The following is a 19,485-nucleotide window of genomic DNA, read 5'->3' as shown; positions in this document are numbered from 1 at the left end:
GAGGAAGGGAGAGGGATAGATAGAAACATCTGTCAGGTACATGGCCCATTCACCCTAGTGGGGATCGAGCCTGCAACCTAGGCATATGCCCTAAACAGGAATCGGACCCTACCTCCTGAGATAATGCTCAACTACTGAGCCACACTGGCCAGGCTAGAACTACATTTTTTACTTTTAATTCCTTCAAATAAATTTCTAGAAATAGAATTAATATATACATTTGAAAGGCCTTAGATATGTTTGTACTGTTCAATTAAGAATACAGATGGGGATTAGAATTTCCATTCCAGGCTTAATTATATCAAAGTAATTAGTTTCAACGTAGGAAAAGAAACTGCAGCCAAAGATCCTCATTCAATATCAGATTAAAGCATGTGGTCAACTAAAACATTCAGCCATGTTGATAATAGTGCTTGCACTATCATACATACCTCACTAATTCTATTAGTTTGGTATTAATAGCTATCTTTTTTCATAAGAAACCTAAAGCAGAGTTAAGTATCTTTGCCAAGAACTAGTAAGCAATAAAAGATTCAGTTCAAGCCACTTTGATTCCAGAACCCCAATGTGCTTCCATTATCCATTCACATAAGGAGGGTATTTACAGACTAGGTTACTGGGGATGTAACGATCAAAGGGATAAATTACCTGGGCAATTACTGTACAGAGAAACATCTTTGCTCTAATAAACTCATCTATTTTTGGCTAGTTTCTAAGAAATATTATCTTGTTTTAAAATGTTTTATTATACTTTTAAGTTATTTATTTTGTTTAAAAAATCATAAAAAACATAACACAAAATATGTTAGTATAAACATAAAGGAAAGTAGTGTGGAAGACTACTAGTATAAACTATTAACAATGGCTGTTTCTTGGAAGTAGAATTAGGGAGGGTGTGCTTTTAATACATAGTCTGTAATGTTTTGAATTCTTATGAATGAACATATTTTACAATAAGGAAAATTGATTTTTTGAATGAAACTATTATTTCAATATATTTTTGTTAGGTGTATTGTTTTATCATCAAAATTTTGTGTGAACAGACTTATTCAGTACCCTGACTTTCTGTCTCTATTATTTTTCCCCTATTTCTTTACCAGTGTGTGAATAACCTGACAATATGGGAAAATATTATTTATACACTACATCTCATATATTTGGGATGTCCTCTTCAATGCACAAAAGTAGAAATCACTTACTTTATGGTATTACAGTTTGTTTACATCAAAAATGCCAAACTAGCCCTGGTGAGGATTTTTTTTTTTAAGTAAAAAAAGGAAACCAAGCTAAACAGATTAACAGTGATTATAGTTGGATAGGAGACTTTATAGTGATGCGTTTTGGGGGGAAGAGGAGGCTTTTATGTTTTTTATTAAATATTCTTTGTATTATATAAATTGCTTTTGTTTGTATATTTTACTATGAGCTTATGCCATAGTTGATTTAAAATGCTGAGCCCAGAAGGCATGGCTCAGTGGTTGAGCATCGATGATTCAATTCCTGGTCAGGCCTGGGTTACAGGTTCCATCCCCAATGTGGGTTGTGCAGGTCTCTCTCCCTCTCCCTTCCTCTCTGAAATCAATAAAAATATATTTAAAAAAAGAAAAGATAAAGTGCTGAGGAATTACACAAAGTAAATCTTCCCTTTGTCCTTTTCCAACCACCTCTTAACTTAAGTGTGTACTATGTTCCTAGTTTTATGCAAGTATGTGAGCATATGTACCCAACTGGGATGTTTTTCTATTTGTTTCTTAACCAAGTAGAATTACATTATACACATTTTGCAGTTGCTTTTAAAAAAATATATTGTGGACATCTCAAACCTGTACATAAGGCTCTAATTTACCTTTTTAATGGCCATAAAATATAGATATACTGCCTGTTAGTGGAAAATTCAAAATATTATTTTTCTGTTGACAAAAATTCAATGAACACCTTCACTTTTTTAAAAATCAAATTGTGCTGAGATGGGTGGTAGGGCAGACTTCTCACACTTTAGCATGCCAAAGCTAGGACTATAAAAACATTTTATTTTATGATTATTTTTATCCTCACTCGAGGGTATGGTTTTATTGATTTGAGAGAGATGAAGGGAGAGAGAAGGAGGAGAGACAGTGAGGAGGGGAGAGAGAGAAGGAGGGGAGAGAGTAAGAGGAGAGAGTGAGAAAGAAAGAGAGAGGGGGGAAGAGGAAGGGGAAGGGGAAGGGAAGAAGAGAGAAGGAAAAAGAAGAGAAAGGAGAAAGGAAACATTGATCAGTTGCCTCCCATAGATGCCCTGACCAGGGATCAAACCCAAAACTTTTAGGTATACGGGATGATACTTCCAACTAACTGAGCCACCTGTTCATCTTTTAGTAGAATATTAGCTACAATCTTCGCTCATTGCCTTGAATTTGTGGGTGAGAAATTCTATAAGGTTTCTAGAAGGCCAGGAATGATAAATACAAATTGCATAATATCTGAGTTTAAGATATAAAAATGCCATTGGTAGTCTTTGTTGGTATGTGGTTGGTCACTACAGTATAAATTAATGAATATAACCATGTTTTGATAAAACTTTATTTACAAAAGTTGGGGGCAAGTAGTAATTTGCAAAGTGGTCTAGAATTTTCAATTTATTGTGTACTGTTACTTGTTTTTGAACTGGTAGATTTTTAAGTAAGATATCTCTAATCTAATAATCTAATAGTTAAATAATATGTCTAATGCATCTAACCAACTTTTCAAACATTATCTCTAATTATGTAAATGTTTATGATTTCTATTAATGGTTTCAAGTTATGAACTAATTTATTTATGAATTATGCTTACTAAAAGCATTTGGAAGCTCTTAAATATTTTTAATTTAATATATTTTTATTGATTTCAGAGAGGAAGGAAGAGGGAGGGAGAGATAGAAACATCAATGATGAGGAAGAATCACCAATCCGCTGCCTCTACATGCCCCCTACTGGGGATTAGCCCACAACCTGGGATGTTCCCTGACCTGGAATCGAACCACAACCTTCTGGTTCATAGGTCAATGCTCAACACCTGCCAAGCTTAAACAAATTTTTATTGTTTTTATATGTTAAAATGTTGTATACATTGTCCATACTGAAAGATTGGCAACTTTTTATTATTACTAAATATAAGGCCTAAAAGAAGTCTTATTTTTCAAAGAAAGCAAATGGTAATAATAAGTCCTTTGAGAACATTCCTCCCTCACCTCCTCCTAGGGCAACATTTTTCTAGATAGTTAAGTTTGGGAAATAATAACCAGATGTTTTTGTGTTATTTTTATAGCATAACTTCTCAGATCCCTTCATTTACTTATAGTCATTGAAACACTCCAAGAATGTTTTTCCCAACTTATTTGAATGTCTAAGCAATAATATTCCACAGGATAATATTTGAAAAATGATGCAGTAGGTCAGTGGTTCTCAACTGGAAGAGATTTTCCCCCTCCACCCCCCCCCCAGGGCACATCTGACAATATCTGAAGATATTTTTCTTTGATATACTGGAGGTAGAGAGTGGTTAATGCTACTAGCATCCAGCAAGTAGAGTCCAGGGATGCTTTTAAAATCCTACAGTGCACAGAATACCCCCACTCTGCCAACAAAGAATTGTCTAGCCCAAAGTGTCAATAGTTCCAAGGCTGCTTTATGGACATGTTGGCAGTCATAGTTGAAATTGGCAGTGTAAGGAGCTAACCCCTTAATTTAAAACAGTTGATTGCCCTCTCGTATCATTAATTGAGCTATTGTGTTTCTTAGAGTCTACTCAATGATAGCAGGTGAAGCTACAAATAATAATTGTGATCTTATAAAAACTGGCAAGGGAAGGTCAGAATTTTAAAAATAGGGCTATATTAAAAGTGTAAGTGGTAAATCAATGCATTGTGAATCCTTAGTGGAGATTGACAAAGAAGCAAAGAAATTTAGAGTGCTGACCTTTTAAGTGAGAAATCTCTTATTCTGCTGGCAGTATGTGTTTCCTCCAACCTAATCAAGCATGTCCTTATAAAAATAGGCTCTATAAGAGAGAGGGAAAGTTCATCTTAAATTTTAAGGAAAAATATAACTTTCTTAAAGTAATATACTGTCATTTGATTTTTATGCCCCTCCTCTACTAAAAATGACATAGGACATTTAGAAGTTATTTTTGTTTGCTTAGAGTTCTGTGGCATTCTCTGGGAATCTGTGAAGGCCAATGTAGTGGCAATATTAAATTGAATATTACGGATTTAAGCTGCATTGTAAACACTCCTTTTTTTTAGGTACAAAATGGAATTTCTAAATAGTAGCTGAAATAATCTATAAAAGTGTTATATATGTGAATTATATGTTATACATTTGTATAAACAATTGAATATCCTCTCCTATAAAAACATATCTGCCTAATATGTGATACAAAGTGTCCATTTCCCTTGTTATTACTAAAGTTAGGTAAAAGTTTTGAGAGCAAATGGGTATTTATTTAGATATTTTTGAAAATTCTTGACAGATATTTATTTAGTGGTTATGTTCTATAATATTTTTGACAGAAAAATTAAACAAAGAAAGCTGTTTGAAGACCTTTAGCTATATTTTCTATATATTGACACTGAGTATTTCCAAGTTATAACATTAAATTTTTTAAACTTTATATTTCTACTCTTAACTAAAGAGAATATCTGATTATGGTAACTGTTTAGCTTTCTCTGTGAGGTAATGTATATGTGAAGTATATTTCAAAGAATCTAGCACTTAATAAGTGATAGTTGTTGAATCAATCTTATTTGGATCTAGTGTTCCAAAAGAAGTTAAACTCTTGAGAAATCAACCTAAGAATGAGATTTTCTGTGCACTCAAGTAATGGTGGTGAAGTATTGAAAAGTTAAAAATTATTCAGGAGATTACTATGCTAAGTGAAATAAGCTAGTCAATGAAAGACAAATGCCATGTGATCTCACTTATATGTGGAATCTAATGAACAAAATAAACTGACCAACAAAAGAGAAACAGAGGCATGGGTACATGGAACAGAAAAACAGCTGTCAGAGAAAAGGGGAGAGGGGGACTGGAATAAAGAAGGGGAAGAGATTAGCCAAAGAACATATACGCATAACCCATAGACAGACAACGGTGTGGTGATGGCCAGAGGGAGGGTTGTAAGCAGAGGACTTTGCTGACCTTAGTCTTTAGGAGAATTTCTCTGGGTATCATATTGAGAATAGACATACACTATATACTGGAAATGTCCTCAGCAAAACACATATTAAAATGCTTTCTCTTCTTTTAAGCTTTTATTCAGAAATCACCTTTACTACTAGCTTTTTCTAAACCTTATTATCTAGATGTGATTAGTCTCTTTTTTTTTTTTGCTAATGTCACTCATAATCATATTCTGATTTTTTTAATAGACTATTAATTATCCAAAGAGAGTGATTGTAGCTAGTATGCACACAATGCCTGTAACTATTTGTTAATTAAATAGTTACCTTAGTTACAATGGAAATCATGGAAATACTTTCTTGAATCATTACATTATTGATAATAATGTTACTCTATACTTGCTTTTATAAGCAGAATTACATATAAATGCAGAAATAAAAACAGTAATTGTATTGTTCAAAGCATTTACCTATATTCACTTAATACAGTCCTATGAGCAGGTGTTACCATTACTATCTACCAGATGGGAAACTGAGGAAATAATGGTTAGGTGATTTCCACAAGGTTATTTACGTCTATTGTAGCAGAGCCAGGATTTAGATCCAAGCAGCCTGTCCTTACTGAATACAGTTAATTTTATTTATTTATTTTTTTTTTTGTTAATCCTCATCCAAGTATATTTTTTCCATTGATTTTTAGAGAGTGGAAGGAAGGGAGGGAGGGAAGAAAGAGAGAGAGAGAGAAAGAGAGAGAGAGAGAGAGAGAGAGAGGAAACATCAATGTGAAAGAGACATATCAATTGGTTGCCTCCTGCACACTCCCCTGCTGGGGCTGGGAATTGAACCTGAAGCCTAGGTATGTGCCCTTGAATAGGAATTGAACCCGTGACCCTTAGGTGCCAGGGCTTATGCTGGAACCACTGAATAACACCGAGCAGGGTGAATCCAGTTAATTTTATTAGTAAGTCATAAACCAATAGAATTTGAAAAACAATTTTAGAAACCAACACAGTGTTGCCACCAATAGAACATTTTTTAAAAGTATAACATTTATTCTAACGACTATTCCATTTCTTATGAAAGTTTAAAAATATGTAAAATTCTGATTTTAGATAACCTCTTTTTAAAATAGTACATGATTATATTAATCCTTTTAATTTATTTTTGTATAAGGTGAAGTGGAATAATAGCACATTGATATAAAAACACCATAGGAAACAACATTGTTTTTTTCTCCTTTTAGGGCCTGTATATCTTTGGGATCAAGAACTAGAGCCATTGGAAATGCAGCTAAGAGCCAGGTAAATTGTTAATGTAGATGTTTTGATCTATAGAAACAATTAACTGAATCTTGGTAACTGAGCTCCCATTTTACATAAATTAAGAGTGAAAACAAAAAGTAGGGAAAATATGGTAGATACTAAACCTTTGTATTTTATTATATATATTTTGCTTTGGTTTATAAAATTTTTAAATTTTATTTATTAAAAATCTTTAGTTGTGAAGTTAGGATGTGCCATCATATAGCATCAGTTTTTCACTGTATAGTCATTTTTCTATGGGATATCCTATCTAGAACATATACTTCAATAACAAGTGAATGATGTCTTGGTAAAAGAAGGTAGGAAGAATGGAGGAACTAATTTCCAGAGGAACCCAATATGGCTACCAGTACTTTACATGGAATCTGTTTAAGTCTTCATATTTCTAGACTTCTGAAATACTTATGGTAGCACATTCATTTTTAATATTCCAGGCTACAGGTTCATTGTCCATGGACTTTGTTTTTTGCCCTGAACTAAAAACCCTTAATAATTACTTTTTAAATTTTAATGTATACCTGGATCTTCTTTTCTTCATTATTAAGATAAATTTGTTTAATAGGGCTTTTTCTTCATGACTTTGTAGGAATAATTGCTCATTTATCCAGGAATTTTTTATTACAATTTTTATCAAGTTTGTCTTATAATTGGTCTAGATATGAATGTTTGTATCTTCTACTTTCATCTGTATATATAAAAGCCTAAGCAACCATCCGGTCATTTGATTGCTTGACTGGTAGCTATGATGCGCACTGACCACCAGGGGACAGACACTCAACACACAGGCATGGAAACATGGAACAGAATGATGAATTTCAGAGGGAAGGGAGGAGGGAGAAGGGTGGGAAGAGATTAACCAAAGATCTTATATGCATACTGGAGGCCCAGTGCATGGATTCATGCATCGGTGGGGTTCCTTGGCCTGGCCTGCGGGGATTGGGCCGAAATTGGCAGTCCGAAATCCCTTGAGAGGTCTCCGATTGCAAGAGGGCGCAAGCCAGGCCAAGGACCCCATCGGTGCACGAATTTGTGCACCGGCCTCTAGTTTGTACATAAATGTTGAGTTGGTTCCAAAATGACCCCTTCACTAAAGTTTACATCTCATATTCTGGCTGATCTTCTAAGTGTATCATAGATATCAGTCTCTAAAGAAAACACTATAAAGTTATTTCTCCTAAAGAGCTAAACGCCAACATGTTAATTCAGCATTCCTGCAGTTTTCATCTCATAATTGAAGATCAACATCTATTTGGCTTTTAAAGGTCACTAAGAGGGCACCAATGGATCTCAGTTATATTCTATTGTTAGAACTACATGTTCTAGTTAAAGAAAAAATTGCTTTGCCAAAGTACAAGCCATTTACTAATTAGCACTTTAACTTAGCACCATGCTTCATGGAAGGAGTTTTAATTTACTAGCCCAGGAGCAATTCGTTGTAATCGAAGCAACATAGTAGTACATGAGAAATTTCATAAAGAATTATGTATTCAGAGGAAAAGGAAGATCGGACAATAAAGAAACATTTTAAGTAAAAAGTGAAAGTGGAAAGAAATAAGAGAAATCAAAGATACTAATTTTCTTGAGCAGCGATTTCAACCTTTTTCATCTCATGGCACACATAAACTAATTACTAAAATTCAGTGGACACCAAAAAAAATATTTTTTGCCAATATGACAAAAAATATATAATTTTAATTTATTTACAAAATTAATAATAATGATAGTGATTACCTACCCTATTGCTCCAAAGTGATTTTTTAAAAACTCAGGTGCCTATACTTGTATATAAGGAGTTCTGGTACCAAGAATTAATCAATCAGACACAATCAGATGCAACTGTATTATATGACCTATATATTTATGGTTCAAGACAAGGCATTCACACTAGATTGCTATTGTCATGTTGGCTGTTGTCATTTTATTTGACAATCTAAGGGAAAAGGAGGTCAGGTATTTCATTTTTAAAAAATTCTTGTGGCACACCACTTGAAAATCGCTGTACTAGAGCAAAAGTATTGAGGAAAACCAGACACAGGTTGTAGATAGGTTTTATTATTTGAAAAATATTTAAATTTTATTCTTTCTTTTTTGAAGACAGTAATTTTATATCTAACTTTTCTATGAAAGGATGAAAATTTGGGGGGGGGGCAATACTTTAGATGCATATGTTCTCATTGTATAATTTTACTATTACTAGGAAACCAGAAAAAATGAATGAATGTGTGTAATTCTGCACTTGGATGTGTAGGATAAAGAGACTTAGTGGTTCTCAAGTAATAGCATAATGATTTATTTGCATTTATTAAGTAATTGATAAAGTGTTTACTGCCAACAGATAGTCACAAATGTAAGAAATACAATTCATGGCTTCAAAAAGCTTCATGGACGATCATTTGATGATCCTATTGTGCAAACTGAAAGGATCAGGATTCCCTATGAGCTGCAGAAAATGCCCAATGGAAGTGCAGGAATTAAGGTAAGTTTATATTTCCAGAATACAAACATATATTTAAATTAAAGGAACCACTAACCGGTTTGGCTCGGTGGATAGAGCGTTGGCCTGCGGACTGAAGGGTCCTGCGTTTTATTCTGGGCAAGGGCATGTACCCGGGTTGCGGGCACATCCCCAGTAGGAGGTGTGCAGGAGGCAGCTGATTGATGTTTCTAACTCTCTATCCCTCTCCCTTCCTCTCTGTAAAAAACATATAAAATATATATTTTTTTAAAAAGAAACCAAATTCCATATTTTTTTCTTTATTGTTAGCTAGGAAGTTGAATGATAAAAATTGCTTTTGTGGGAGGTAAGGATATGGAACAGGTAAAGACACTTTGCAAATAATTTGCTTGTAACAATGTGTTAGGCACTGAAACTTCAGAACTAAGAGATTATAACACTAGAACAATCTTTTTGGAATGTAACTTCCTTGAGCAATGACTTTGCCTTTTTCACTGTTGTATATCCAGCATGTATAGTGGAGATTTTCACAGAATATTTATTGGAAGAATAAATGACTCAATAAAAATCTCTCAACTTTTGGTTTCAGGTGCGGTACCTAGAAGAAGAGAGACCTTTTGCTATTGAGCAAGTTACTGGAATGCTGTTGGCTAAGCTTAAAGAGACTTCAGAAAATGCTTTAAAGAAACCAGTAGCTGACTGTGTGATTTCAGTAAGTTTTACTTCAGGAATGAGTACTCTTGAATCCTATTTTCCAGTGTACTGCAGTCCTTCCTTATCCATGGGCTTAAGTTCCAAGACCCCCAGGGGATGCCTCAAACCATGATACCAAACCCCGTATCTGTACTATGTTTTTTGTATGCATTCATACCTTTTCTCTTAAAGAAAGGAAGCACTTTACAGCTTCTCTTTGGCATATTCAAATTACCAGCATTACTACTCTTGCACTTTGGGACTGTTATGAAGTAAAAATAAGGGTGAGTTGAACACCAGCACTGTGATACCACAACAGTCAGTATGATAACTGAGATGGCCACTGTGTGGCCCCTGGGCAGATAGTGTACACAGCATGGATACTTGGGACAAAGTGATGATTCAGCCAGGCAGGACAGAGCAGGATAATACTAGATTTCATCACACTACTCAGAAGAGCATGCAATTTAAAACTTAAGAATTGTTTATTTCTGGTATTTTCCATTTAGTATTCTCAGACCTTGGTTGACCATGGGTAATTGAAACCATGGAAAGCGAAACTATGAATAAGGGAAGCATCCTGTATTAATGTTACATTGAAATGCTTTTCTTCCCTTTCTTTATTGTATCTGCCCTTATCCAGTAAATAAACTAAATCTAGTTTTACTTTTTTGTTGTTGTTAATCCTCACTGGAGGATATTTTTCCATTGATTTTTATTTTATTTTATAGAGAGTGGAAGGGAGAGGGTGAAACACAGAGAGGGAAATGTCGGTGTGAGAGAGACACATCGATTGGTTGCCTCCCATATGAGCCCTGACTAGGGCCAGGGATTAAGCTTGCAATTGAGGTACATGCCCTTGTACGGAATCAAACCCAGGACCCTTGGGTCGACAGGCCAATCGCTCTATCCACTGAGCCAAACTGGCTTGGGCTCTATTTTTACTTTTACATTAAAAAGAAATTATCTTATTCGGTAAAATTCAGGAGTGAGTTTCCCAAAAATCATTTGTGATAATCAATGAATCTTAAAAAAAAAATACAACTAATATATGTGATTAGTGGCTGCTGTAAATGCCACTTCTCCCTAAGAATCTTTCCAGGGAGCACTGACTTCCCCACCTCTAGGGACTTGGACATTGTATCTCAAAGGTTGAAAATTCCCACATGGTACTTTGAGAGTGTGAATATTCTGTATCAGAAAGAAGAGATTTATTTTTTAATGATAAATTGAATATATTTCTAAAGTTTTGACATAATGCATATACCCATACAACCATCATCACTGTCAATATAATAAACACATTCCTTTGTGCCTTTTTAAAGATAAAACATGTTGGTTATATAAGCTGTACAATGTGATGCTTTCATATCATAGTGAAATGATTAGTGCTGTCAAGCTAATTAAAATTAAAATATCCACCTCCTCATATGGTTACCTTTTTATTTATTTGTGTGTGTGTGTGCGTGTGTGTGTGTGTGATGAGAGCACCTGACCTACTTTCTTATAAAATTTCCTTGATACAATATTATAAACTACAGAGCCCGTGTTATATATTAGATGAACTAAGGTATTTTTTTCATAAGCCAAACCGACATAAGTTGGTTTCATAAGCCAAACCAACATTTTGGAAGTCCTGCAGTATTATTCCATATTATTCCTTGCTTTACAATTGTTTGTACTTTAGGTCACCATTTTTTTTTTTAAATATATTTTATTGATTTTTCACAGAGAGGAAGGGAGAGAGATAGAAAGCTAGAAACATCGATGAGAGAGAAACATCGATCAGCTGCCTCCTGCACATCTCCCACCGGGGATGTGCCCGCAACCCAGGTACATGCCCTTGACCGGAATCGAACCTGGGACCTTTCAGTCCGCAGGCCGACGCTCTATCCACCGAGCCAAACCGGTTTCGGCTAGGTCACCATTTTATGATATAGAATAACCAAACTTAAAAACAAAACAAAAACAATGCCCATCCCCCTGGGTCTCTCATAGTGCCCCATGCCAGAGCAAACTGTGACCGTGAACCATAGCCTGCAGGCACTGAAGCAGGTTACACAGTGGGCCGGGGGAGTGGAGGGGGGCGTGGGTTTTCTCATTTATTTCATTAAAACACCATTCTTGCCCTAACCGGTTTGGCTCAGTGGATAGAGCGTTAGCCTGCAGACTGAAAGGTCCCGGGTTCGATTCCGGTCAAGGGCATGTACCTTGGTTGCAGGCACATCCCCAGTAGGAGGCGTGCAGGAGGCAGCTGATCAATGTTTCTCTCTCATCGATGTTTCTAACTCTCTATTCCTTTCCCTTCCTCTCTGTGAAAAATCAATAAAATATATTTTAAAAAAATTATCCGGCTTTAGATCTTCCTTCTTTAAAAAAAAAACACACACACAAAAAAACACCATTCTTTGCCTTAAGCTGTACACAAGTTTTAGTGTAATTTACATTTTTTAGCTGATGAAATGTTTAAGTAAAACATATTACATAAATTTAATATACTTAATTGTTGTTTTTAAATATCAGATTCCTAGCTTTTTCACTGATGCTGAGAGGAGATCTGTGATGGCTGCAGCCCAGGTTGCTGGTTTAAATTGTTTAAGATTGATGAATGAAACTACTGCAGGTGAGCACTTTGCTGTTTAAATGACTATCAAAAAATACTGTTACTTTTTTAAAACTGTTATGTACTGGTTCCTGTAAGCTTTTCTATTTGGAGTATAAAATTTTGGCATGTTTTACATTGGCTATAAGAATCATTAATCTTCGAGAGTTATAGATGAGTAAAGAAAAAAATAACATTAAAAACATTAAGAAAGAGGGAGGGCGGCTCGGGCCCCGCTGCAGGCTTCGGCCACCAGGGGGCGCTGCGCCCTCCTCTCCCGGAGCAGCCAGCTGCCCAGTGGGTGTGAAAAAACACACCAAACAAACACTAATTAAGCAAATTATGAAAAGTTAATTTGAAATTAATAATTTGTATTACTCTACTGTGTATTAAAGTGTGTAGTATCAAAGTGATCTATCTGTCTTCCACATGACTGCTATACTGAAAGTAACCTAATTCTTTGTTCTTGCACAGTTGCACTAGCATATGGAATTTATAAACAGGATCTTCCCTCATTAGATGAGAAACCAAGAAATGTAGTATTTATTGATATGGGACATTCTGCCTACCAAGTCTCACTTTGTGCTTTTAACAAAGGAAAACTTAAAGTAAGTAAGTGATTTGCAATATTTAGCTTTAATGGTTCAGAGCATTTAAGACCATATAGAGAACCTTTATGTCTGGGTTTAAAATCCTGTCTCTGCCACATGAAAACTGTGAACTTGAGCAAGTTACTTAACCTCTCTAAATCTTAGGTTTCTCACCTGACGATAACATTAGTAACTATCTCATAGAACTTTTAAGGACAAAATGAGTTAACGTATACAAAATGCTTGGAATGCCACATAGTAGATACTATAATATTTGTTAGCTATTTGTATTACTGTTGAGGTGTTACATTAGCTATCAGATAATTTTACATATTTATCTATAAATATACATAAGGAAACATTTATAAAAATGATTCCATTGTTTTTAGAAACCGTTGTATCTAGGAATCCTAATCAAAATTTTCTATAATGTGGCATTATTTACTTCTATGTGCTTATTTTCTTATAGTCTGTATTTGGTTTTATATTTATTTTTACATTGGTTATCTTATCCAGACTTGCACATTCTCTCTCTCCATTATGTATGTGTGTAGAATTGACTAGAAGATGAAATGCTTTGGGTTATCCAACACCTTTTAGAGCCTTTTGTCTTACCTATATATATATAAAAGGCTAATATGCTAAGTGTCTGAATGTCTGACCGGTCTCTATGACATGCCCACAAAGCAACACTCGGCTTCCCCCAAGTGGGACACAGGCCCTGCCACCACCCCAAGTGACAGCCCACCAAATCACAGCTGACGCTGCTGCTGAGACCCCATGGCACAAAATGTGGCCCACAGCCCAGCCCAGCCTGGAAATGGTGGCTGTAGGTGCCAGGTAATGACATCATGTAGCAATGCCCAGCTTCCTTTCCCTAGCAATGACTAGCCTCCTTGCAGTTTCTTCAGCCCAGGAACATGACTTACTTTATAGCCAGGTGCAAACATTTCACACTTTAACCAAATGTCAGTGAGGCGTTTTCCCATGCCTCATCTCATTTAATCCTCACAGAGGTCCTGGAGTAAATAGGAGACTTGGTGGAATCCTATTTTCTTTTCATTAGTCAGAAAATGGAGATTTAGGAAGTTTAGACACTTGACCTGACTGAAAAGAAGTAAGAAATGGTGGACCTTGGAAATGACTTTAGGTTTTCACACTGCACAGAATATAGTCAAACACTGCTGCAGTTAAATATTTTACCCTTTGTTCTCCTTGCATGATCTACAATAATAATCTGCTTCATGTTGATATTTACCACTGTGTTGCTGACAATTACCTGAAAGAAAAGTTGGGGTGCTTCACTGGGCTGGAAAAAGTTTAGCTAAATCAGAAAGCAGGTCTAATTAAGCAAGTTTATCAATATATATATAAAGCTCTCACTGATGCCATATGCACGGGTGTGTTTCAATATGTCATTGTCAGTAGTGAATTTGGTTGACACTTCTATCATAGAGAAAGGGCGAATAGCGATATTAAAATATTTCTTCTAATTAATTTCCTTTCAATGTGCATGAATTCGGGCACTGGGCCACTAGTAGTTTATATAAACTAGAGGCCCGGTGCACAAAAATTTGTGCACTGGTGGGGGAGGGGGGGTCTCTCAGCCTGGCCTGTGCCCTCTCCCAGTCTGGGACCCCTCGGGAGATAACGATCTGCTGGCTTAGGCCTGCTCCCGGATGGCAGAGGGCAGGCCCAATCCCTAGGTGCAGCCCCTGGTCGGGCTCAGAGTAGGGCTGCTTGGGGAGTTGGGGCGCCGCTCCCTGTCATGCACAGAACAGGGCGGATTGGGAGATTGCGAAGCCACCCTCAGTCATGCTCAGGGTAGGGCCGATTGGGGAGTTGGGGCACCGCCCCCTGTCACACTCAAGGCAGGGTCGATGGGGAGGTTGCGGCGCCATCCCTGTCACGCACAGAGCAGGGCCAATCAGGGTTGGGGCGCTGCCCCCTGTCACGCACAGAGCAGGGCCGATCAGGGGGTTGAGGAGCTCCCCCTGTCACTCACAGAATAGGGCCGATAGGGGAGTTGGGGCACCGCCCCCTGTCACACACAGAGCAGGGCGGATCAGGGGGTTGGGGCACCACACCCTGTCACACTCAGGGCAGGGCCAATGGGGAGGTTATGGCTCTACCCCGTCACACACAGAGCAGGGCCCATGGGGGGCGGTTGGGGCGCCGCCCTCTATCACCCACAGAGCAGGATGATCAGGGGGTTGGGGCGCCGCCACTGTCACACCCAGGGCAGGGCCAATGGGAAGGTTATGGCTCTACCCCATCACACACAGAGCAGGGCCGATCAGGGGGTTGGGGCACCGCACCCTGTCACGCACAGAGCTGCAGGGCAATCAGGGGGTTGGGGAGCTCCCCCCTATCAGGCACAGAGCAGGGCGGATAGGGAGGTTGTGACCCCGCCCCCTGTCACACACAGAGCCTCAGGGCCATCAGGGGGTTTGGGCACTGCCCCCTGTCATGCTGATCCCGGTGCCGGGAGACCTCACGGCTCCACTGATCCCGGAGCTGGGAGGCATATTACCCTTTTACTATATAGGCTAGAGGCCTAGTGCACGGGTGGGGGCCGGCTGGTTTGCCCTGAAGGGTGTCCTGGATCAGGGTGGGGGTCCCCACTGGGGTGCCTGGCCAGTCTGGGTAAGGGGCTGAGGGCTGTTTTCAGGCTGGCAGGTGACTGAAGCTCCCAACCGCTCCTTTTTTTCTTTTTTATTCTGGGCCAGCTTTAGCTCTGAGGCTTGGCTCCAGCTCTTAGGCCTCGGCTGCTGAAAGCAGGTATCTGGTTTGTTTGGGTTCTATAATCGAAACACTGTTTCAACTCCAGCTCTGAGATCCCGGCTGGCTGAAAGCAGGTTTCTTGGGTTTTGTTTAGATTCTATATTTGTAACAATGTTTCAAACTGGAAGCTTAGAGGCCGGCAGCGGCAGGCGGGGAACATTGGAGTCCTCTGTCACTGAAGCAAGCAAGCCTCATGTTAGTTTCAAGCTGCCTGGTTGCCAGCCGCCATCTTAGCTGGCAGTTAATTTGCATATCGCCCTGATTAGTCAATGGGAAGGGTAGCAGAGTGACACCAATTTGCATGTTTCTCTTTTATTAGTGTAGATAACATCATCCTTCATATCAGAAAATTAAATGGAGATGACTCACACTGAATGTAAGGTAGTTTTCTGTAAATTGGTTTCATTCTTGGTAGTTAGTCTTGAATTTTAATTTAAGGAAAATTAAATGAAAATTTTCTTTCCTTTTTAGTAAATACCTTAGAGTAGTGATCATAGAACCCTTCAAAAGTTTGGTAAAAGCTGTTCTCTCCAGGAGGATGCACATTTGTACAAGTCACATATCGATAAAATTTTGCATTTAATTTTGCATGATACTGGACCGTGTGAGAAGTCTGTGCATGGATTCCCTGTGCTAGTCTGTGGGAGGACATTCCAGTCAGATTACACTCACTTCCTACTATCATGCTTACCACTATTCCACCACCCATCCTTATGGGGGAAAAAAAAGCTGACAGAAAACACAAACAGTGGGATTCCATGTTTTAGTAGTCACTTTGTAAGTAGTCATTTCTGCCCTCTACTGTAGGGGGAGAGACTACACGTCTTGGTCCTATGATTTCAAGAGCTCTGGTGTTAAAGTTCTGTGACTTGTCTATTCCTGTTCCACCTGATTGCTAGCTGGGGCTTATTTCTCAGCATGATTACCATGTCAAATTCTTGTCTTCCTTCTTCATACTTTTCTGTGTTCTTTTTTGTTCACTCATGTATTCTTTTGTTTTTCTGTATTTTTATAAATATAGCCTAGTTTTTTTTTAAATAATTGAAGTTCTACTCCCTGATCTATAAATTGACCAATTATAGTATTTTAAGTTTAATCTTTGGATCAGCTTTTCTTGGGTACTTTATTTTTGGTTATATATTTATGACTATTTCTTTGTTCTGTTAAACTGTTTTTGGCCTACCTGTTCAGTGCTGTTATAGAATAGAAAGGTGTGTAATGGTAAAGTTTTAGTTGTTGTAACTCAATTATTTCAGAACTAGAGGCCTGGTGCATAAAAATTTGTCTACTCGGGGGAGGGGAAGGGGTCCCTCAGCCCAGCCTGTGCCCTCTCGCAGTCTGGGACCCCTCGGGGATGACCACCTTGCTGGCTTAGGCCCGCTCCCAGGGGGATTGGGCCTAAGCTGGCAGTCAGACATCCCTCTGGCAGCCCGGGATCCCTCGGGGGATGTCCACTTGCCAGCGGGGAGCAGGCCTAAGCTGCAGTTGGACATCCTTAGTGCTGCTGAGGAGGTGGGAGAGGCTCCCACCACTACCACTGTACTGACAGCCATCAGCCTGGCTTGTGGCTGAGGAGAGCTTCCCCTGTGGGAGCACACTGACCACCAGGGGGCAGCTCCTGCATTGAGCATCTGTCCCCTGGTGGTCAGTGTGTGTCATAGTGACCAGTCATCCCCAGTCGTTCTGCTGTTAGGGTCAATTTGCATATTAGCCTTTTATTATATAGGAGGGCCTGGCCAGCCTGGGTGAGGTGCTGATGCCTGTTTGCAGGCTGGCCACAGCCCCTTCAGTGTGGGGATCCCCACTGGGGTGCCTGGCCATCTGGGTGAGGGGCTGAGGTCCGTTTGCAGGCTGGCCACAGTCCCTTCAGGGTGGGGGGTTCCTGCTGGGGTGCCTGGCCAGTCTGGGTGAGGGGCTTAGGGCTGTTTTCAGGCTCCCAGCAGGGTCCCTCACCCCATGAGAGTGTGGCCAGCCTGGGTGAGGGGCTGGTGGCTGTTTGCAGGCTGGCCACGGCCCCCAGCCTCCCAAGCTCCCAGTGGAGGCTGGCTAGAAGCAGGTATCTGTGATTTATTTGTCTTCTATGATTGAAACTTTGTTGCCATGAGTGGAGGCCACAGCCGGCTCAGGGCAGGTGGGAAGCTTGGCTTCCTCCATCGCCCAGGCAACCGAGCCTCCTGCTTGCTCCAGCTCCATGGCCTCCATCTTGGTTGGGTTAATTTGCATATAGTTGCTCTGATTGGCTGGTGGGCATGGCTTGGGGCATAGCAAAGGTATAGTCAATTAGCATCTTTGTCTTTTATTAGTGTAGATTAGAGTTATTTTCTTTAAATATATTTTTATTGATTTAAGAGAGGAAGGGAGAGGGAGAAGGAGAGAGAGATAGAACATCAATGACGAGAGAGAATCATTGGTCGGCTGCCTCCTGCACATCCTATACTGGGATTATAGCCCACAATCTGAGCATGTGCCCTAACCAGGAATTGAACCATGACCTCCTGGCTCATAGGTCTATGCTCATCCACTGGCCAGGCTAGAGTTATTCTTAAATTATGATATGTTGATCTGTAACCTAAAGCAGATAATTCAGAATGGGTAAATATTTTGGCTAAATATAAATTATAATTGATATAAGTGACTTCAAATTTGGCACCCCAGTGAGTTTTGACAAGTTTTTTGGGTTTGATTTTATTTTAATTTTTAAAGGGTATTTTTGTTTATTTGTTTGTTTGAAAACATCTATATTTCTGAAAATTCAGTTCTGGTTTTTTCAATTAAACAGGTCTTGGCTACTACCTTTGATCCATATTTGGGTGGCAGAAACTTTGATGAGGCTTTAGTAGACTACTTCTGTGATGAGTTCAAGACCAAATATAAGATAAATGTGAAAGAAAATGCTCGAGCCTTGCTGCGTTTATATCAGGAATGTGAGAAACTAAAGAAGCTAATGAGTGCAAATGCGTCAGATCTTCCACTGAACATCGAGTGTTTCATGAATGATCTTGATGTTTCTAGTAAAATGAACAGGTACCATGTATGTTTTCAGTTGGGAAAGTGTTTGCTTATTTTATAATGTTTAGATTCTGTTATTTTAGAAGATATGCTTGATATTTAGGTCTCAAAATAGTGAACTTCATTTCATTTTTCCACAGGGCTCAATTTGAACAATTATGTGTTTCCCTCTTTGCCAGAGTTGAACCACCATTAAAAGCAGTACTGGAACAAGCTAGTAAGTGGAGATTTTTAGACTAACCATCGAAACTGTAGCATGGTGTTACTCATTTGAATGGTATAGGACAGCAATTTTCAACCGGTGTGCTGCAAGAATTTTTAAAACATATATATACCTGACTATTTAATCAGGGGCAATGACATTTTCCCCCCTTAGATTATTAAATAAAAAAATGACAGCAGCCAGCACAACAATAACCATCCACCGTGAATGAATCAAAATTATACCTATTTTCTTGTGAGATCAGCAAAAAATATAATTTTGGTGTGCCACAGAATTTTAAAAATTAGTTTATATGTGCTATGAGAGGAAAAAAGTTGAAAATCTCTGGTGTAGGAAATGGTAAAACTATAAACCTTCATCTGTTTTTTGAAGATTTGTATTTCTCATTTTAGAGGAGGAGATTATGACTCACTCTTTATTCATAAAAATAAGGTAGTAGAAATCTGGATTTTTGAGAACTTATCCTGGTTCGTTTTATTGTTTATATCATAAAACTAATGCTAGTAAAAACTGAGGTGTTTAGAAGATTTCTAAGATGAAAGTAAAGTAGAAATGGGACCCTAGCTGGTTTGCTCGTGGTTAGATCATTGGCCTGTAGACTGAGCGGTCTGATTCCGGTCAAGGGCACATAACTCAGTTGCAGACTCGATCCCTAGTTCTGGTCTCCCCG

General features: G+C 38.5%; 1 protein-coding gene across 4 annotated transcripts in view; it reads left to right on the top strand.

Annotated features, from left to right (window-relative positions):
- Window positions 1-19,485, top strand: part of HSPA4L (heat shock protein family A (Hsp70) member 4 like) — a 56,777-nt gene that overhangs the window by 2,633 nt on the left and 34,659 nt on the right. For 2 of the 4 annotated variants that reach the window (XM_059698078.1, XM_059698077.1), the window contains 7 exons: window positions 6,381-6,438; window positions 8,795-8,935; window positions 9,504-9,626; window positions 12,131-12,230; window positions 12,684-12,817; window positions 18,363-18,607; window positions 18,733-18,809. In XM_059698078.1, the coding sequence (XP_059554061.1) occupies window positions 6,381-6,438; window positions 8,795-8,935; window positions 9,504-9,626; window positions 12,131-12,230; window positions 12,684-12,817; window positions 18,363-18,607; window positions 18,733-18,809 (878 nt within the window). The remainder of the gene's footprint in view (window positions 1-6,380; window positions 6,439-8,794; window positions 8,936-9,503; window positions 9,627-12,130; window positions 12,231-12,683; window positions 12,818-18,362; window positions 18,608-18,732; window positions 18,810-19,485) is intronic. The other 2 variants (XM_059698079.1, XM_059698080.1) reach the window with 2 other exon arrangements.

The sequence above is a fragment of the Myotis daubentonii genome, chromosome 5 (genome assembly GCF_963259705.1).
Source record: "Myotis daubentonii chromosome 5, mMyoDau2.1, whole genome shotgun sequence".
NCBI lineage: Eukaryota > Metazoa > Chordata > Mammalia > Chiroptera > Vespertilionidae > Myotis > Myotis daubentonii.
This window is presented reverse-complemented; position numbering and strand designations above follow the sequence as displayed.